Source organism: Diabrotica undecimpunctata, chromosome 7, assembly GCF_040954645.1.
Source record: "Diabrotica undecimpunctata isolate CICGRU chromosome 7, icDiaUnde3, whole genome shotgun sequence".
Lineage (NCBI taxonomy): Eukaryota > Metazoa > Arthropoda > Insecta > Coleoptera > Chrysomelidae > Diabrotica > Diabrotica undecimpunctata.
The window spans coordinates 82,509,267-82,531,933 of NC_092809.1; the positions used below are offsets into that span (position 1 = coordinate 82,509,267).

Below are 22,667 nucleotides of genomic sequence, written 5' to 3' on the forward strand. Positions count from 1 at the left end.
AACAATTTAAAAAAGAAATTACGACATATCGGTAATTTCGAAACAGCAAAGGAAACGATAAGGAACCATCTTAAAGATGAGGCAAGTTTATGGTTTGATAGCAAAGAAGAAGAATTACAAAATTGGCAAACATTTGAACAAAAATTTCTGAATTATTTCTGGGGGAAAATACAACAGATAGAGATAAACAAGGAATTACAAAATGGGAGATACCAGGATAGTATGGGTATATCAGAAAAAACATATGCCCTACAACTATACAACAATGCAAGACACTTACATTACAACTATTCGTCCGAACAGCTAGTGGAACTAATAGCCAGACATTTTGAAGATACCTTAGAAGATCACATAACTCTACAAAACTACAAAGATATTGACAGTTTATGTCAATTCTTACAAATACGAGAAGCAAAATTAAGAGAAAGAGAAATGAGGAGAACGCAAGAAAATTATAGACAACGAGAAAATCAAGACTATAGAGATAGAGGACAAAACTTTAGGAGAGAGTATACGAGAAGAGAATTTGTCCCGAGGAGGGAAAACAAAAGTAGAGACAACGGAAGAGTAAACTATGAACAAAGAAATCGGCAATGGAACGAAAACAGATATCGAGAGAACCAGAATAGAAACAACACTCGCACATATCAGGAAAACCGAAATAATAATAGAACGAATGAACCGGAAAATCGCGAAAACCGATACGGGTCCGAGAGACCAAGAGAAAATAGAAGAGCGGTCAACAACACACACATAGAGGAATATGAGGATGAGAGACAAAGCGACAGAAGTAGAAGCGAACAAGAACAGCAAGCGTCTTTTCACGAAGGCGCTCACTAAAGACAAAGAAACAAACAGGAATTTTTTGTCACCCGAAGGAATTTATTAAATTGGCAGAAAATAAGGACAAAATAAGTGGAACAAATCTGATATTTGTAGATGGTTTTATCAACGAGACACCGATTAAAATTATGATTGATACTGGATCGGAAATTACACTGATCAACAGAAAACTAATAGAGGAAGTTAATTTAACGAATTTGATTTACAAAATTCCCAAGGTAAATTTAGTGGGCGCAAATAAACGGACTTTGGCAACGATAAATGAAGGAATACGAATAAAAGTACGATTGGATGAGAAATTTTATGCACTACAATGTGTTGTGATGCCAAACATGTCGCATGATATGATCGTAGGAGTGGATGAATTGGCAGAAAAACATGTGGTGATAGATTTCAAAAATAACACGATGAAAATCACAGAGGAAAAAGAAGAAGAACAGGACAGTAAGGAAATGGAAAAGGAAAATGAGAAACGGAAAAATGATTTAGACAAAGAACAAACGGTGGAAGTGAATTTGGCAATGAAGCAAGGACAGAGAAGAAAGAGGAGATTGGCAAAAGAAAGTGAAAAGTGGGTTTCCTCAAAAGAAGAGATGAGCCCAGAAGAAGAAAAAGAAGAAAGATTAACAAAAGAAGACGAAAAAGGTACAATTGAAACAGTGGTATTTGAAGAAGTCTGCGAAATGGAGGAGGCAGAATACAAAATAAATGTGTGTAAAGAAATTGAGGAAACAGAAAGAAAATTGATATGTGGAGAAGAAAAGGAAAAGGAATTGCGTGTAATATTGAGAAAGTATGAAGATTTAATAAATGAAGAAAACAGAGTAGCCAAAAAGTATGAACATTCATTTGAGGTGAAAGACTTAGGAAATTTTCGATCGAAAACTTATCCGATCCCATATAAATACCGACAGGAGGTGAAAGGAGAAATTAACAAAATGTTAGAAGATCAAATCATAGAGAGATGTGACTCGCCGTACATCAACCCAATCGTGATTGTAAAAAAAAGCAGTGGAGAATTGAGGCTCTGTTTGGATGCCCGGAATATAAATCAACACACGGTATCTCAATATGAATCACCTCTCAACATCGAAGCTATTTTTGGGAGAATTACGGGAACACACATGTTTTCTAAAATTGATTTGAAACATAGTTTTTGGTTAATACCGTTAGCAGAAAGATGTAGAAATTACACCGCTTTTTCAATCGATGGTATTGTATACCGATTTAAAGTAGTACCTTTTGGATTACAAAGTGCGTGTGCAGCATTGGTAAGAGCTCTCCATACAATATTAAATAAATATGAAGATTTCATAGTGCACTACATCGACGACTTACTCATTTTTTCACCAGATACATCAAGTCATTTGGAACACATAAAGATTATTTTGGGAGAATTGGACAAGGTCGGATTAAAACTGAATATTGAAAAATGTCAATTTTTTCAAAAAGAAGTGATATATTTGGGATTTAAATTGGACACACAAACAGTTAGTTTAGCCGAGGACCGGGTAAAACTCATAGATAAATACCCAAGACCAACGAATTTAAAAACATTGAGAGGTTTTCTCGGGACGATCAACTATTTTAAAAAACTAATTCCTGATTTAAGCCAGAAGGAAATTCCTCTGATCAAATTATTGAAGAAGGGTGTTAAATGGAATTGGAAAGAAGAACAAGAGAAAGCTTTTCAAATTTTAAAAGAGGAATTCTCGAAAGGAACGAAAATATATCATCCCATGTACAATTTGCCTTTCATACTACGAACTGATGCATCTATACAAAAATTTGCGGGAGTTTTGTCGCAAATACAAAACAATCAAGAAGTGCCGATTTGTTTTATTTCCCGGGTGACAAAAACACACGAAAGAAAATACAGTGTGACTGAACTAGAGTTTGCTAGCGTACTTTTCTGTGTAAATAAGTTAAGATTTTATCTGTTGGGAGCAAAATTCACAATCGAAACTGATCATGCAGCTTTGGTACATATAATGAAAAATCGTCTGGTTAACAATCGTATACATAGAGGCATTTTGTTACTACAGGAGTATGACTTTGATTTTCGATATATAAAAGGAAATGACAACATTATAGCTGACGCTCTCACAAGGGATGAAGACTCGGGGAAAAAGAAGTAATTGCTTTTCATGTAGGACTGAACATTTTGACACAAGAGGAAGGTGTATTTTCGTTAAAAGAAATTAGAACAAATCAAGAAGACCTGGAAGAAAGAGAAAAAAGAAGAGCGGAGAGTGAAAACGGTATATTTTTCAAACGACTAGATGGAAAGGAACTATACGTGATAACACAGACATTGGCAGAAAGGATCATACAGAAATTACACGAGGACAATGGACATATCGGCAGCAGGAAGGTTTGGTTGGTTTTTCGCGAAAACTATATATGCCGAAAAGATTACCGGATTGCAAAAGAAGTTACCCAAAGATGTGAAACATGTCAAAAATATAAAAGCAGAATTTTCCGAAATTAAAATGTGGCTAAAAATATTGTATCCCACCAAAAATTAGACATTGTAGCAATAGATATGTTAAGTGATCTGATAATGACCACGCAGAGGAACAAACATATTTTGGTGATGGTAGATATTTTTTCGAAATATGTAAAGCTATACACATGCCGTACGACAAAGGGGGAAGAAATTATGAGAAAAATAGACAATTTTATAGCCACTGTAGGAACACCAAGGAAAATTCTTTTAGACAATGCTACGTATTTCCGGAGTGACCGATTCAAGAGACAGTTGCAAGACAGGGGAATAGGGACAAATTTTGTCAGCATCCGACATGCTAAAAGTAATCCGTCAGAACGTTTTATACAAGAGACTACAAAATTCCTCCGCATTGGTGCCATTGGACAACATCGACGATGGGATAGGAAAGTGGCAGAAATCGAAAACTACTTGAACACCACTCCAAGTACGGTGACAAAAGAGACGCCGGAATATGTCATGAAGGGTATTATGCCAGTACGGCCATGGGAAGAACCGGAGCAGAGAGAGTATCAAATAGTATTGGAAACTGTTCGAAGGAGGCTGCAGCGCAGTAATGAAAAATATCTCCAAAGGCAAATCCAGAATAGAAAACGAAGACCACTGACTTTCCAGAAGGGAGAAAAGGTGCTTGTAAGGGCATTACGAGTATCAAATCTCACGGGGGATGTGTGTGCAAAGCTAATGCCTATTTTCGAGGGTCCATACATCATACAAAATGAAAATGGAATAAACAGCTATGTTCTTAGACATGTAGAATCAGAAAAGATACGAGGAATTTACAATATCCAGGATGTGTACAAATACCATGAATAAAAATAGTATAGATTTTAAGATGGAGTAATAAAAATTTAGGATAGGATAAAATGACTACAAAAGAAAAAGTTTGTGTTGAGAGAAAATAATATTTTTTTTTGGTTACTCTTAAAAAAAAAAAATATTTGTATCTCAAAACAAGGCGGGGATTTGTTATGGATCAGTTTATCGATCAGAAATAGAATAAAGAGTTTTTTTTTTATGATTTTAATATACCGCGGGCATATAAGTTAAAATACAACCCTGTACTTATTTGTAATCGTTAGAATAAGAAAAGACATTGTTTCCGTGACGGACTAGTTTTTCCTTGAAGGACTAAGTGAATAGTGAAAGGACAATGGAATTTGTGTAATTATATATTTAAGGAATAAACTTTGTAATTGTATTTTGCGGTGGACATTTTTCGAAAGTAAATAAGAATTAGATTTAGATATGAGATAACAAGAATTTGGAAGCTTATTTCGGTTGAAAAAGGCAAAATTGTTAATGGTTTCTAAAAAGTAATTTGAGTGAAATTAGTTTATTTGTTTTAAATATTATGTTGGAAATTTTCTGAATCGAAAATTAGTGGGAAAGATGAATGCTTATGATTGGTTAAAAAGGAATGATGGGGGATGGGAGAGTTTGAGAAGGTTGTCTGGGGAGATTGAAAAGATTATTATGTTACCGGCAGACCAGAAGAGAAGACGTGTTTTTTCGTGTAGAATCGGAGTAGGAGTGTTTTTCGTTTGTTAGTGAAAAAGGTGGAAGCTGAGAGCAGATCAAAAACGAGAAGATTAATACCTCTTTTGAGTCTGCATAGTCCACGAGATCTAATTGAGAAAGAAAGGAGAATTTGTGAATAAAGAGTACCGGTCTAAAGAGGCTTGGGCTTGTGTTTTCGGAGGAGTAGTTTGCTGGTATGCGGTTTTGGAGCGATGCTGAGAACTGGAAAGATTTGATGGTAGCCGGACATAATCAATCAAGGAAGGAACTGTGGTTTGATCGAGAGGAGACATCATTGGTGTAAAAAATAAAGGTCAGTCAAATAATTTGAATGAAAGAAAACGTTAAGACATTCTAAAGATAAAATCAAATATAAGCATACGAACTAAGATTCCAAGTTTTAAAGAGTTATTTTTTTGTGAATAAATTATATTTTTTATATGGTAAATTTTTTAGTAGATATTATTATAAAGCAGATCAATAGATAGTTTGTTAATTAAAATTAAATTTAGAGTGTAGGAGTTTTGTTGGGAAAGATAATTGCCCACAAAAGGTTATTTATTAACATTCACCGTATTGCTTATTGAAATAAATAATAATTTGTGTGCATATTTATGTTGTTTTAATGTTAGTTCCGTTTCCTGTTTTATCCCGATTATGAGCAACTAGGAGATACTGAACCCACTAGAAGAGATATATAAAGTAGACTGATTAAAGTAAAATTAAAAAGGCACCCTGAGAATTTTAATAGTAATTGAATTGTATGACTCTGCATAAATTAGTGAACTAATTAATTAAATAATTGGATTAATTAAATTAGTCTTAATCAATAATAAGACATCATAAAGCAGATCACAACAATATATATATATATATATATATATATATATATATATATATATATATATATATATATATATATGTATATATATATATATATATATATATATATATATATATATATATATATATATATATATATATATATATATATATGCTGAGGGACAACGAAGGTAGCCTTCACGTATATTGTCATCACTTGTAAAAACAATTGGGCGTCCCCTGGAAACAAGTAATATCGGCTAATTCTTTCAACACCGGTGCACCAATAAATATGCAAACGCAACCAAAACGGTCTTTATCAAGGCCATTTTTATGACTACTTCAATTAATATTAAAGAACTATCAGAAGATAATAATTAAGGTTTTGGAAGGATTCGGAGTATGAAGCTTTTACTGGAGAGACCACAGCAACAGTCAGGTCGACCGAAACTGCCTTATTGTGCTGTAGAATTCAGATTGGAGCAATGGAGGCAATGGTTTTGAAAGATACTTTTCCAACTATGTAATACGCCTTGGAATTAGCAGCCTTCAAAACTTTATAGGAGACCTCGTTGATCGTGTATACGAGGATTTCCGCGTCCTCGCCGATCTCCCGATTCTTCAACAACCAGTCTTTCGTCCTAAAGTCTTAATTTTCCACCTCTAGATGGTTCCTGATTGTCTCTCCTTTAGCGTCTTTGTCTGGAAGGTGGATGAGGATCATGGAGCATTTGGTCATATTGTTGTTCAAGTATGCTCCCTCCTACAGACCCCCCATAGTTCTAACCACCTCAGTAGTCAATTTTTTGGTGTATTTGTTAGCGCAGTTTACTCACAGAGTCCCTGTGCTTAACGAAGTTTTATGGAGCTGCAAAAGTTGATATATTTATAAAGCTTATATATTTTTTACCAGCGAGGTTGCGACTGCGGATTGCCCTAAGTAAAAATTCCAACATCCATGGAGAAATCCAGATACAATTAGGAATTGCAGCAGAAAAGTTCATCCATACTGTTATAGTTGCTGACATCGAAGAGGATGTTATATTAGGAATGAACGTAATGAATTTTCATGGATTACAATTTGATTTTAAGAATTAGGTAATCAAAGTTGGTAACGAGGAAGTATTCCTTCATTCACATAATGACAGCACTGTGCAAGCAGCCGTTAAAGAAGATATATTTGTGCATTCGAAAAGTGAAACGATCATAGGAGAGCGGCTACAGGGAATTGTGGAAAAAGGAACACCTGTTATAATGAAGCCTTGGAATCATGATGAGGAGGTTGGCCGAGGAATCATAATTGGAAATAAATCGGTGGCTTCTGCTAAAGAAATTCCTGTAATACTTATCAACGGCAATGAGTAACCAGTGACTATCAAGAAAGAGACAAAAGTAGGAACCTGTGGGCATGTGACGTCCATAATCCGTCAGACAACAACATCCGATACTTACAACGACAAATTCGACCGAATGGTTGCAGTTGCTGGCCAGTATCTAAATCAGTTGGAGAAAAAGAAATTAAGGGAATTTCTTCGGCGTTATCGTCACATTTTCGTACCGAAAGGAGGAAAGACGGAAAGAACTACTGTTGTTAAACATAAATTAGTACTGGTAATGCTCAGCCAATTCGTCAAACAGCTCACAGGCGAAGAGAGAGGACACTGAAACGATTCAGCAAATGAAGATAGAACCTTCTACCAGTCCATGGGTATCTCCGGTGATCCTGGTCAAAAAGACAGACGAAACGATGAAATTATGTTTGGACTACCGTTTGTTGAACAATGTTACCAAGAGAGATAGTTATTCTCTGCCGCGGATCGATGACACGTTAGATACATTGGCTGGACGTAAATTGATTTCTAATTTGGATTTAAAGTCTGGATACTGGCAGGTAGAAATGGACCCAGTAGATAAAGAGAAGATAGCCTTGACCACAGGATCTGAATTGTGGCAATTTACGGTTATGGTGTTCAAACGAAATTTGGACTCTGTAATGCTCCTGCGACATTTGAGAGGCTTATAGAAAATGCGTTGAAAGGGTTATATTGAAAAACGTGCCCGGTGTATTTAGATGACATAATCGTCTTGGGGAGACTTTTGAAGACCATATAAAGAATTTAGAAAACGTTTTTAATCGACTTAAAGCTGCCAATTAATGAACTCCAAGAAATTTCAAAGTCAATTATCTGGATCATATAGTCAGCAAAGAAGGGGTGGCTATGGATAAGGGAAAAATCGATTTCATCAAGGAATGGCAAGAACCGACTGAAAAACATCAAGTGAGAAGTTTTCTTGGGTTATGTACTTACTATCGGAGATTTATTAAGAAGTTTGCAGCTATCGTTAAACCATTAACGCGACTTACAAAGGAAGCAAGAGATTACTGCTGCGGTGGGGACTGTCAAACTGCCTTTGTAACCTTGAACAAAAGTATTTGATCAGAGCACCAATATTAGGGTCTCCAATACCAGAAGGAGAGTTTATCTTAGATAACGATGCAAGTAACGTGCGAATTGGAGGAGTGCTATCTAAGATTCAAGAAGGACAGGAACGAGTCCTTGGATATTTAGTGTAAAGTACTTTCAAAACCTGAGCGGAATTATTGCTTCTATTACTTCTATCAGTGCCTCTATGGAAGAAAGTTTTTAATCCGAACCGACCATGCTACCCTTAAGTGATTAATGCAGTTTAAGAATCCAGAGGGTCAGATAGCCGGATGGATTAAACGACTTCAAAAATACGATTTCAAGACTGAGCATCGGACCGGAGTTAGCCACCTAAACGCTGATTCTCTTTCTAGAAGGCCGTGCCCAGCAGAGTAGTCCCGCTGCAACAAAACAGAGTCCAAGGAAGCAGCAGTGCTAAGAACAACGATGGCCAACGAAGAGTGGACGCCTATTAAGATCAGAGAAGAACAAGAGAAAGATCCAGTTTTACAGAAAATTCGAGAATAGAAAGAAGAAAACCGTCGATCACATTGTCAAGAAAAATCAAGCCTATGCTTAGTAGTTAAGAAGTATTCTGCCCAGTGGGACTCCTTTATCATGGAAGACAGCTTGCTTAAAAGAGTACTGAGAAATGATAATGGTTCAGAGTAGAGCATACAGTTGGTGATTCTAACTGTAACTCAGTTACACGACAGTTCATCAGGAAGACATTTCGGTGTAAAGAAATCTCTTCAGAGAATTTGAAAACGGATTCATGATTCGGAACGGATGAATAGTTCCGATGATGTAAAGGACTGGTGTAAGAAGTGTACTACCTGTGCTACAAGTAACGGACCTTTTTGAAAAAGAAAGGCTCCTATGAGACAATACAATGTTAAAAGTCCATTTAAAAGAATGGAAGTCCGTTTAAAAGAATGTGTTTGGATATTGCTGGGCCATTTCCAGAAAAAGAAAATGGAGCAAGTACATGTTGGTCGTAATGAATTATGTCACAGTAGTGGTTGAGATCTACGCAATTCCAGGTCAGAAGGCCCGCCACTATTGCAGATGTGTTGATCAAGGAGTATATCAGTCGATATTTAGGGCCTTTGGAGATCCATAGTGACTAAGAAAGGAACTTCGAAAGCGATCTATTCCAGGGAATCTGTGATAGACTGGGCATAAAGAAAACTAGGCAGAGTGTTCAATCACAAATTAGTCTATTAATTTGTAATCTCACATTAATCTTAATTTCCTGAATTTGTAGAGATTCACTGTGTATAATTATGAAACATATCGATTAGTAGCTTAATTACAGTTTGTTTAACTTCCTGCAAATTATTGCCTAATCAACTTGAACTTGCCTAATATTATTGAGGAAATGGCAATCATTTCCTCGGTTTAAACTATATTTGACAGCTTTCAAAAGTCAAAGTATTTTTGTTCTATGCAGACGGCAATACACTTATTTGATGAATCATAGCATTTTAGTGAGAATATAAATATAGCTTCGGAACTAGTTTGGGACACAGTCTATTATAAATTTTTTTCTCAACAACAACTATAATGTAATAATTTAGTAGCTGTCAATAAAACCATATTTTACTCCACGACTTCAACATTTTATTTTATTATCGGTAATCTGAAGAAGCGGACACAGGGAATTTAGAAACAATTCAAACTTATAATTACATTCGAGTTTGTCCACAGAGGAACTACAGCCTATCACCCACAATCGGATATAATGGTAGAGCGGATGAATAAGACAGTTGGCAAGTATTTGACAAAAATGCTATCCAATCATTAGCGAAACTGGGAGCAAAATCTTCCGTTCTTTGCAATGGCCTACAGATCCGCAGAATAGCAAAAGTGCTATTCGGACGCGATGCAAGTACCTTGTGATCTAGAGTTTGGATGTCGACCTGAAAAAGATGTAGCTGGTGAAGAATACGTACACGAGTTGCCAAGACGAATGGACGATATACATGAGTTGGTCCGTTCCCATCTTCAGATCGCTAGCGACCGAATGAAGAAACGATACGATACTCAAGCCAAAAACGGATGTTTTAAGAAAAACGACAAACTCTGGCTCTACAATCCAAAGAAGCAAAAGGGTTGTTCTCCCAAGTTGCAGCAGTTCTGGGAAGGTCTGTACTTCATTTTGGAGAATATTAACGATGTTATCTACCGAATAAGCCAGATTCTGAGGGGAAAGCCGACGAAAGTAAATTAAGTCCAATAAGTATCTGACTCCACGTTTGAGGAATTCATGGGGACCTCATGAATTCTATGGAGGTACCGGTAAAGCGAGACATGGTGTTACTACTGAAGAAAAGCAAAATCTACTCGCACTTCCAGATGACTACTTACTGGCCCATACCATCTCGACCAGTATTAAAGATGCACTAGGGTTGGCATCCGTCTTTCAAATGAAGTTTGGTTAAGTTGCTGAACTTTAATGACCACTGCCAGCTCCCGGAAAAGTTTTAAAGCTCCAAGATGCATTACGTTACCTTTTCTATCTGGTAACAAGAGACACACCCCATGATCAGCCTATCTAACAAGATGTATCGGAAGCATAACTTTAATTGAGAGAGCACGTACTGGAGTCCAACGTAAGTCAAAAGTTAGTCATGCCAAAGCTAGAGTGTCATCAGTTCGATTGGAAGGTAGTCTAAAATGTGCGTACTGGAGAGGAGAGAAAACCGTTCCTTGTGATTTTTATACAACTGGGGGTTGTAGAAGGGGATCGATTTGCCGATATCAGCATCCAGTTCCAGTCCCGACAAAGTTGCAGGAGGAACCATCTCTGTTATGCTAGCCGTCGCCTGGTCAACGACCTCGACCTTCCAGAAAATACGAGCGCCTGCAGGTATTTTCTCTAGACTCCTCGCCGCTAAACCCCGCTTGTGTACACGGTCCCCTTCGAGAATGGACAAGCAGGTAGATGATTCCTTCTAGTAAAATCGAGGGAACCCTAGCTAACGGAACATTTATATAAATACAGAAATAATTTAGATTCAGTCAATCGGTGTTATATAGTTGTTATTATAAATCTAACATAAATTGTAGTATGATGAAATAATATTGTGTTCTTAGTGTAAAATAAATTAGTGTAAACTATATAAGTAAGTGTAAATAAATATTACATAAAGTAAATGTATAACATTTTAAAAGACTGTAAAAAAAGATAGTAAAATCGTTACACTATTATAATGCGCTATTGCAAACGTCGTTATTTTTTACTTCAACAAGGAAATCCGAGGTATAGTCTTTGCTTCACGCATTTCTAGTCAATGTTTATGTATCTGTCTTTCTTCCGTATTCATAGTACACAATATCTTGAATTTTAAATCGTTTCTAGAAAACAATGGTATTTAAAGAGTGATTTACAGAAAAAGTGTTCTTTTTTGTATTAGTAAATCTAGTTTAGAATAAACTAAAAATTATAGTTAAATGTTTTATTTAACGTTTCTTCATTATAGAAAGCCGATGTCAAAATACAATGTTTAATTAAACAAACTATCATGTCTGGTTAAGATATGATAACAAAACAATGGTTGACAAACTGAAATATCAAACAAATCATTTGATTTATAATTATGGATTTGTTTGCAACAAGATATTTAACAGACTAGCTATTACTACAAGTACCGTGAGATCTGTTATATCGTAGATTTTGATACGCAATTTTTGACAACGTTCAACTATGTATTTTTGGATTGATTACCGTACATAAATTATTAAAATTCTTAAGTTTTAGATTTTTTATAAATTTGTATAATCCCAACTATGCTCAATCTAGTTAACTAGCTTTTGTTTATCATTTACGTTACATAAATTTATTGTTGTTATATAAATTCATTAAGTTTAAACAGTACAATGAAATTCAAATGTTCAAATATCCGCTAAACCAAACCTCTTATAAAAAATCAGTTTATTAATAATATTGTTATTTACCTTGGCATATCTCCATCGTGAAACACATCAGGGTGATGGTGACCAGCGTTTAGTCCCACAAATCCCATATAGGTACCTCCACATATAAGGACGAAATTCCACATTATAATAACACTTAATAAATTTTCTTTTCCAAATATATACATGCAGATTGGAAGTAGTAGGCCAACTAAATCAGTAAGCTTCATTTGTCTATATTGGTGCGGAAAATCAATTAATCTAAAAATTAAAATAAAATGTAATTGTCTTACATATAACTTGTATGCCTAATATAAATAAAAGGAATACGAATCTTAACAACTATATATTGGGACAAATTATAGTAAATAATAAATTCAGGCGTTTGACTGTTAATTTATTATTCTATTTTATTAATGTAATAATAATGCTAAATTAGCAATATTATAAATAACACAAACGTAATTAATATTTTTTATACAACCCATATAACCCTATTAATGTCCTAATGATCTTAAAAATATTTAAAAAATAGTGGTAACTAAATAGTTGGACGGAATAAAGTAACTGCTAAAAACCAAACAAGATAAGACAAGACAAAAACAATGCAGTCGGGTACTCCAGCAAAGGTCACTATATTCTACAATTATTAATTTCTTATCAAATTAAGTGAATTGCGGTGATTTGTTGGTGATTAAAAATTATTGTTGCAATAAAATAATCCTTGAAATGGCGAAAGAACTGAAATATTCCTAAAACTACAGCGTGAAATCTAATTAAGCCTTATGGGGAAACAAAAAGAATCTTAGATAAAAAAGATAAAAGCCGTCCAAAACTAGTTTTTGGTAGGAATAGGAGAATGTTAGTAAAAGTTTGCAAAAAATGTCGAAGAAATATTTTAAGGCAAGTTACAGGTGACTGGAATCATAAAATGGACTAAATTTGTCAGGGGAACGATGTCGCAAGTGGATACATAAATATGGATTAAAATTTATTAAGGTGTAATTACACAAACACACACACACACACACACACACGTGTGTGGTATGTTGTTCCTATATTTAAAAATGGTCAGAAAGACAATATTGAAAATTATCGTAGCATTTGTATACAATCTGCAATCCCTAGGCTCTTCGACTCCACTTAAATGTAAAAAATGTTGTTTTATACGCTTTTCTCGTAAAGTTAATATAATTGGAATAAGCTATACCTACTATTAATAATCAGCCACTGTATTATGTTTCTTCTCTTTGGGATTTGGGTGTTGTTTTCGATGAGAAGCTTACTTTCTGTGAGCACATAAACTCTATTTCAATAAAGGTATTTGTGATGTATTGGCAACCATGCAGTGCGGTTACGTCACAATCAGCTGAGAAAAAACTCAGTAGGACAGACGCGACGATGGCCTAATTAATATATATTGTTATTTTGCATTACGTTTTGGAGTGATAATTAGAGTCGGTAGTATTTCCTATACTGTTGTTATTATTTACAACCCGGTCCGATACATATTATTCGTGTGTGTGCCAGTTTAAGTGCATTATTTCGTCCCGGCGATAAATAAACGCAAATTGTGTGCAAGATGGCGGCATTCGGAAACATCGAACAGTTTAACGTACGGGACTCCAAAGGTTGGGAATCATACGTCGAGCGTATGGATTTTTTCTTCTTGGCAAATAACGTTACGGATCCTGATGAGAAAAAAGCTACATTTTTAAGTTTGTGCGGTCCAAATACATACGAGATTATTAGATCTTTGGTCGCGCCGTCCAATGTGTCTGATAAAACTTATGATCAAATCATAGTTGAGTTAAAAAAGCATTTTTCTCCAAAAACGTCGGATATTGTGTGTAGGTTTAAGTTCCATGTTAACCCTGTGGTTTCGGAACTAGCCTTGACATCATGCTACGTGACCGACTCGTTTATGGTATTACCGACGAACCGCTACAGCAAAAGTTGCTAGCCACAGATAAGTTAAAACTTAAGGACGCGCAAGACATGTGCGTTGCACACGAGGTGGCTGTGGAAAGTTTGGCAGTGCTACGAGAAAATGAGTCGAGCGCAGATGTAACGCGGTAAGTTTTCGTAAAAATCAACCGGGCCAGTTCAAACAACAATAAGCTAATCGTGAAAGGAAGAAATGTTTTCGGTGCGAAAGAGAACATTCTCCTGAAACTTGTGAACACATTAAATCAACCTGTTCCTATTGCAGGAAAGTTGGACACATCGAAATAGCTTGTTTTGCTAAAAAGAAGAACCAAAATCACAAATGCAAAGTACATCGGACTACCGTGGAATCTACGTCCAATACCGAGCCGGTTTCGGGGAACAATCAGAGTGTTTTTTTATCAAAGTAGTGACTATGAATTTTCGTTAAATAACGTGACGTCTGATAGCATTACCGGTAAATATTTAGTAGATGTGCTACTCAATGACCAAAAAGTGAAAATGGAGGTTAACTCGGACGCGAGTTATTCAGTGATAGGCAAATCAACCTACCATGAAATCTTTAGTGAAAATCGACCTAAAATAGATAAATCCAGTGTTATTTTACGGGACTATCAAAACACAGTGATACCCACACTGGGTAAGTGTCAAGTGGAGGTAAAGAGAGGTCCAAGATCAGCGACACTTCCTCTTATAGTCACGGAAGGAAATCGCGCCAGTCTACTCGGCAGAAACTGGTTTGATAGTTTAGGTTTAACCATAGCTGGGGTAAGTCAAATTTTATCAAATATTAATTATTCAGAAGAATACCCAGATGTATTTAACACAGATTTGGGATCTTACTGGGGTCCCCCGGTAAGTTTTTCGTTGGACAAAAATGTAAAGCCGGTTATGTGTAAAGCTCGTAAAGTTCCATTTGCGCTAAAAGACAAAATCGAAGTTGAACTGGACAGGCTTATTGCGAAAGGGGTTTTAAAGCCGATTACGCACCCAAAATGGTGTACCCCAATTGTGACTGTTTTCAAAGAGAACGGGGAGGTTAGGATTTGTGGTGACTACAAATCCACATTGAATTTAGCGTTAAATCCGGAACCTTATTCAGTGCCATCGGTACAGGGTATTTTATCCACACTTGCGGGCGGTAAAGTTTTTGCAAAACTGGACATGGCGCAAGCTTATCTGCAGTTAAGTGTTAACCGCGAAGCTGCTGAAGCACAATCAATAATAACCCATAAAGGGGCTTTTAAATGCAATCGTTTACAGTTCGGTATATCAGTGGCTCCACAAATTTTTCAAAAATTCATAGACACTCGATTAACGGGTATTCCTGGTGTACTACCTTATTACGATGACATTTTAATAGTCGGTAGCTCAGAAATAGACTTGGATTCAAAAGTGCGCGCGGTACTATCGCGTTTCCAGGAAGACGGACTGCATTTGCGCAAAGAAAAGTGCATTTTTCGAACAAAAACTATAGAGTTTCTTGGTTTTCAAGTTAGTGAAGACGGTTTACGCCCCACTAAAGACAAAATCGCGGCCATAACTAATGCGATTGCGCCCACCAATAAAACCGAGTTGCAAGCTTTTCTTGGACTTTTAAATTTTTATCATGTTTTTCTAAAGGACAAGGCAACAATTGCGAATCCGTTACATGAACTGCTCTGAAAGGACTTCCCTGGCAGTGGCGTTTCATAGAACAAAAAGCTTTCGATTTATTAAAAGAAATTTTAGCGAAAGAACCTGTGTTAGGACATTACAGTGAACAAAAAGATTTATTTTTAACTTGTGATGCCAGCCCTTACGGGGTAGGTTGTGTGCTTAGTCAACGTGATGATGAGGGACGTGAATATCTAGTGGCGTACCATAGCCGTACTCTATCATCTACTGAACGAAATTTCTCCCAAATCGACAAAGAAGCACTGGCCATAATATCGGGCATTAAAAAATTCCATGAATATGTATATGGCAGGAAAATAGACATAAGAACGGACCATAAACCATTGTTGGGTATTTTTAATCCGAAAAAAGGTGTTCCAGAGATACTGTCACCCAGAATGCTTAGATGGGCTCTTATGTTATCTGCTTATGATTACGAATTATGTTACGTACCAGGTTCAAAAATTCAGAATGCAGATGCTCTTAGCAGATTGCCACAAAAGGTACATGTGCCAGAACCACCAAGCTCAGATGACGTTTTGATGTTTGAGAACATCCCAGAAAAACTAATCTGTGCCAAAGATATTGCCAATGAGACTAAGAAAGACCCAGTGATATCTAAAGTTTTGCAGTGGGCTTGGGAAGGTTGGCCTGATGAGAAAATTAAATTTTCAGACGAATATACTCCTTATCTACTACGTAAAAACGAAATTAGCTGTTTTCAAGACTGCCTGTTATGGAGTACAAGGGTAATAGTTCCACTTGGAGGGAGGAAAACAATACTGAATTTGCTACACTCAGCACACCCCGGAATCGTAAAAATGAAGTTATTGGCACGCTCATATGTTTGGTGGCCAAATCTCGACAAACAAATCGAACACCTAGTAAATACATGCAGCGAGTGCCAGGAGTCTAGAAACATGCCAAAAAAGGCTCCAATCGATCCGTGGGAGTGGGCCAAAGCTCCATGGACAAGAATACACCTCGATTTTGCCGGTACATTTAAAGGTAAAATGTTTCTGATTATCATAGACTCGTACTCGAAGTGGTTGGAGGTTAAAATCGTTCCAAATACCTCTAGTGTTGTGACTATAGATGTATTACGTGGTTTATTTGCCACTCATGGCATCCCAGATGTCGTCGTATCTGATAACGGAACTTGTTTTACGTCAGCTGAGTTCCAAGATTTTTTAAAGAAAAACCTTATTAGACAAGCATTGGTGGCACCGTACCATCCAAGTAGTAATGGGCAAGCGGAACGCATGGTACAAAATGTAAAAAATGCACTAAAAAAATGACAGATAGTAATGAAGAAACTAAAATACAGCTAGCATTGCACAGATATCTCCTTACTCAGCACATTACACCCCATTGTACAATAGGGAGATGCCCATCAGAAATATTAATGGGGCGAAAATTGGGCTCATTATTTGATCGTTTACAGCCCGATTTTAGAAAAGAGATGTTATCTAAGCAAGAGATGAAAGATTCTTACAAAACAGTACCCAGATGTTTTCAAGAAAACGGAACTGTATTTGCAAGGTCATTTGCTCCAGGTGGTCAAAAGTGACTTCCTTCCAAAATAATTGAAACCACTGGACCGTTAAGCTACAAAAACCCCTGATGGTAAAATTTTACGTCGTCATTCTGAACAAATCCGCAACCGTTGTTTCTGCATCCAAATGAATTTGTGGACCCAGAACCAGAAATTGTAGAGCAGGCCGCTGAAGTTAAAAAGCCACCTGCTCGAATAAGAAAACCTACCTCCGAGGTATTTGGAGGACTATGATGAGTAGATTCATCCAGGAGGGAGGAGTGTGATGTATTGGCAACCATGCGGTTACGTCACAATCAGCTGAGAAAAAACTCAGTAGGACAGACGCGACGATGGCCTAATTAATATATATTGTTATTTTGCATTACGTTTTGGAGTGATAATTAAAGTCGGTAGTATTTCCTATACTGTTGTTATTATTTACAACCCGATCCGATACATATTAGTATCTAAACCTCTTGGTTTCGTTAGTAGGAATTGCAAGTATTTCTTCATTGATTCAACAAAATTAATGTATTGTTGCTTAATGAGACCTATTTTGGAATACTGTTCAATGGCTTTAAAAACTAATTATTATTTTTGGGTGTGCTAAAATGCCTAAAGAATTGAATAGTCGTTCTCGAGAACTGTTTGCTTATTTAATATTGTTATGCTTATTATTTGGAACAAGAGCGAAATAATAGAAACCCTTTTTTACCATTGAATGCTGTGAGAAAGGTAATTTAAAGAATTTAAAATTTATAATGTTGTATTACAATGTTTTATTATGTATTTTAGCGTGTTGCACTAGCATTAAAACTAAGTGTATATACTGCTGGTATTATTTCTCAAGCTGTTAAAAATAAGGATCTTTTAATCACCTCCTAAAAACGGTATCACAAAAAGGCTAAAACTAATACAGAAGAGTTGAATGTTGGTGGTATTCATGATAGTATTTACGACATGTACAAAACAAGTAAGAACTTTGACAAATTAACAAATATAGACAGAATGATTGTTTTTAAGAAATGTTTATTGATTATAATGTATCTTTGTAAAAAAATAGGTAACTTTTGAATTATTAGGAGACAACTTGGTTAAGAAGCAGATGTTTGATGGTTCCATGGCACCATTATAGAGGTTATTTAAGCAATTGGGTTTTAGATGGCAAAAAGATTCACCAAGGCATGGACTTATGGAACTGTCTAATATTGCAGTAAAGAGATCCTTATTTTAAAGAAATTATATCGAAGAAAAGGAAGCATATTTTGTATAAGTTTGTTTTCATTGATGAAACATGGATCTTCAGAAATCATGGATGAAACATGATTTGGTTTGAAGAGCAGTTATTAAAGAAGCTTGAGCAACCTTCGATAATTATTATGCATATTGGTTCATATTATAGCATGTTGCTACATAAAATGCCAAATTCAAGCTCTACTGAAGCTCAAATACAAGAATAGCGAACTAAAAAAAAAAAAAAAAATTGTTCAGTTAATATTTTTAAATGTGAACTCCTGGAAATAGTTTGTGTCTTACATGCATGCTAATAAAATAATAAAATATAAAATAAATAATCATATCAAATTTTGTACATATAAATGAGAATCATTCTTTTTTAGAAATAAGGCACCAGAATCTCTTAATTTAATCGAATAGGTTTTATCTCTTAATTTATGTATAATAAGACCTTCTCTCAATTCGCTTTTATTTTTAACATAAACTTTTTCAATATTTTTAAGCTTTTTTAAACTTATTGTACCTCTATCATAATAAGCTTTTTAAATGTTCTGTCTTTTCTGAAAATAACTGATCACTATTTTAGCATTACATAATTTTGGTTTTAGAATTTTGTCGATAGAAGGAATCTGAGTTTTAAGTACCCGTGACATTAAAGGTTGAGATGGTGATGGTAAAATAGAATCAATTGGTGTATTTCTAAGTTGTAGCAATGTTAAATATGTATCTTTACCATCTTTATGAAATTTTCTTAACGCTCTTTTGTAGGTTTGAATATATTTTTCACTTAGACCATGAGATCTATGATATTCTGGGCTTGACTTTATGCTTTTAAATTCCCATTCTTGGCAAAATTTAACAAATTCATTGGCTATATATTGTGGTCCACCATCGGAGTAAAATATTTTTGGTATTCCATTATAATAATGTTGTATGTATTCTTGTAACGTTTATGGGATTGACTCTATTAAGAGTTCCATGTAGTGGAACTCAAGAGGTAGTTTACCCCTATCACCAGAAGAAAAATTTTTGTAGTGCTGTTCGTTTTCAATCAATTACATAAACTATTTTTACTCTTCCCTTCCGAAAGAAGAAAATTTTTTGTGTCATCATCAACTGATTACTGTAAATATATACATCATTTACATTCAGTATTTACATATACATATTTATACAAATTTTGGTACATATTGCCTTATATCTAATAACAATATAATTGTTCCCGTTTTCACATATCCCTTATTTCACTGTGTTTCTGGACTGTAAGCGTATAGCCTATTTTTATGCACCTCCTTGATCTTACCGTTATCTATTTTAATTTTACAGTTAACGTTATTTACCTCTGTTATTATGAAAGGACCTGCATAAAGACTATCAAACTTACAATTTTTTTCTCTTTTGACCAGGACTATGTTTCTTATTTCGAAGTGTTGTGGCGTCGTTTTTAACTTATTTCTTTCAAGTCGCTCCTTATTGCCTTCATTACTTCTAGGGAATGGACCTGTCGTGTCTATATACACTACGTCCCATGGTTTCGAAGAAGTGTCTGATATCACGAATTCCTCATGTAGTCTTTTTGGTTTGTTAATTTGACATTTATGACATTGTTTAATGTATTTTCTTACATCTTTTTCCATGTTTCTCCATTTGAATCTTGCCTTCAGCTTTTTTATTAGCCTATTATTTCCTACATGAGCCCCAAACATCGGGTGTTTATGATATTCCCTTATTATCATACGTTTTTATTTGTCGTCCTCTATTGTTTCTGGTACTTCGCATATGTATATTTTTATAAATTAATCAATTGTGCACAATTTAAAAATAATATTATTTACGTATATCTTTACTTTACGTACTGCATTCTCTACCGTCAGCCAATCAAGCTGTGCCAACATTTGACTTAAATCAAAGTGATTGAATCCTGTGACCATGCTCTTGCTGCACTTGATTTTGTTTTTGATCCGAATGCTCAGTCTTGGTGAGATTCGGTCTACTTCAAAAGACAAAATTGGTAGATAGTTATAGCTAGTATATGCGTGTTATCTATGTATAAGTCCTTTAGTTGATGGAATGTTATTCTCGAAAGACTGTCCGCGGCGTAATTATTTTTCCCTGTTATATATTCTATTTCAAAGTCGTATTCTTCTAGATCTAGTCTGATTCTCGTAAGTTTTGAGGTAGGTTCCTTCATTGAAAATAGGTGTGTTAAGGTTTTATGATCCGTTTTTACCAAAAATGTTGGTGCTTCATATAAATAACATTTGTAATGGTTAATTCCCCAATGAATTGCTAGTAATTCCTTGATGATTATAGGTTTATTGCATTCTCCTTTACTAAATTTTCTTGATGGGTATGCTATCGGTAGGTCTATTCCGTTGTAATTTTAACTTAAAATTGCTGAACAACTCTCGTTGGATGCGTCTGTTGTCAAAATGAATTGTTTACTGAAATCCGGATATTTTAAGATTGGTGGTTTTATCAAAGATGATTTGAGCTTATTGAATGATTCTTCACATTTCTTAGACCAAAAAAATTCTACTCCTTTCCTCAATAATCTATTTAGTGGTATGCATATTTTAGCAAAATTTTGAATAAAAGGTCTATAGTAGTTACAAAATGCTACAAATCTTTTTGTTTCTTCTGTTGTTTTAGTTTGTCGGATATTGTTCAATCGTTGCATATTTTGCTTTATCTGGTGATACTCCGTCCTAAAAAAGATCATGTCCTAAATATGTGACTTCTCTTCTAAAAAATTGACATTTTCCTGGGTTAAGTTTTAAGTTGAACTTTCGACATGTCTCAAATATCGTTTTTAGGTTATCTAAATGATGCTTTTCTGATATTCCTATTACTACTATATCGTCAATGTAAAGAAATTCTTTGTCCGGGGTTAAACCTGAAAAAGTTTTTGACATCATTCTTGAAAAGCTATTCGAGCTTACGTTTAATCCAAATGGTAATCTGGTGAATTGAAATGCTCCATTCTCCGTGCTAAACGATGTGTATTTTCTCGATGATTTTTCTAATGGTATTTAGTGAAAACCTGATATTAAGTCTATAACTGAAAACAATTTTGCTCTCCCTAGTTGATCTAGTATTGAGTCTATTCTTGGTAATGGGAATTTGAAGGTGACTATTTTCTTGTTCAAATGTCCAAAATCAATGCATAATCTTCATGGTTTATTTCCATTTATAGCCTTTTTCGGTACGAGCACTACAGGGCTATTATATTTTGATGTGGATGGTTCTACAACTCCTTGGTCTCTCAATTTCTGTACTTGTTTGTTTAACTCTTCTGCTTGTGTATGCGGTGTCCTGTAATTCTTGATGTATACTGGGGTTTGGTTTTTCACTCTCAGTTTTTGTTTGTAGAAGTTGTTACATGTTAGCATATCGTGCCTTAGGGTGAATATATCTAATTCTTCCTAACATAAAGATACCAATTTATCGCGTGTGTATTCTGGGATATTTAACTTAAGTGATTCCCGTAATTCCTTCTTCCTACCCTTACTGTCATTTATCAGTCGATATATACTAAACAATCTAATGTCTAGTGTTCTGATTGTGTTTGTCTCTATCTTTACCGTTTTGTAGGTTGTATTCAAAATTTTGATGTACGGATTATTGCTTGAAATGATTGCTCTCGCTATGACTATTCCAGCTTGTATCTCCTGTTGTTTCACTACTCTGTCATTCTTAAATTTTTGAAAATTTTTTACTATTCTGTAAATTTCGCATCTAGTAGGTATTATTATCGTGTAATTATCTATGTTATCTAAAATGTTCGTACTAACATAACAGTCTCCGTCGTCTTTATTGTGCATTTTCAGATTAGCGTAGTCCAATATGCATTGAAAATTTGAAATGAAGTCTCTCTCAATGATTCCGTCCGTTGGAATGGAAAAGTTAGATTCTACTAATTGAAATATATGTTCAAACAGACGTTCTTTTACTTCTAGTGTTGTTTCGATTTCTCTCATTGTTTGCAACTCTCCTTTAGTTACTCCTTTTATTTTCGCCTTTGTGTTTAGTTTCACATATTTCTGCATAAAATCTTGTGAACATTTGAGTATAGAAATATCGGCTCCTGTGTCTATGATAAATATTTTTGTCTGTTCTAGGATTTCTGTTTTCATTTGTACGACATTTGTTAAGTTTAAGTCGACGTTGTAAATGTGTTATTCCACTTCTTACTGTGTATTTCTGTTATCTTGATCATTCAAAACCCCAACTGCGGATTTTCCGATTTCCC

The 22,667-nt window shown here is 35.1% G+C and overlaps 1 protein-coding gene across 3 annotated transcripts in view; it reads right to left on the reverse strand.

The window, feature by feature from the left end:
• Window positions 1-22,667, reverse strand: part of LOC140445539 (cytochrome b5-related protein-like) — a 553,029-nt gene that overhangs the window by 167,909 nt on the left and 362,453 nt on the right. For all 3 annotated transcript variants that reach the window (XM_072537636.1, XM_072537635.1, XM_072537637.1), the window contains exon 4: window positions 12,082-12,300. In XM_072537636.1, coding sequence (XP_072393737.1) covers window positions 12,082-12,300 — 219 coding nt within the window. The remainder of the gene's footprint in view (window positions 1-12,081; window positions 12,301-22,667) is intronic.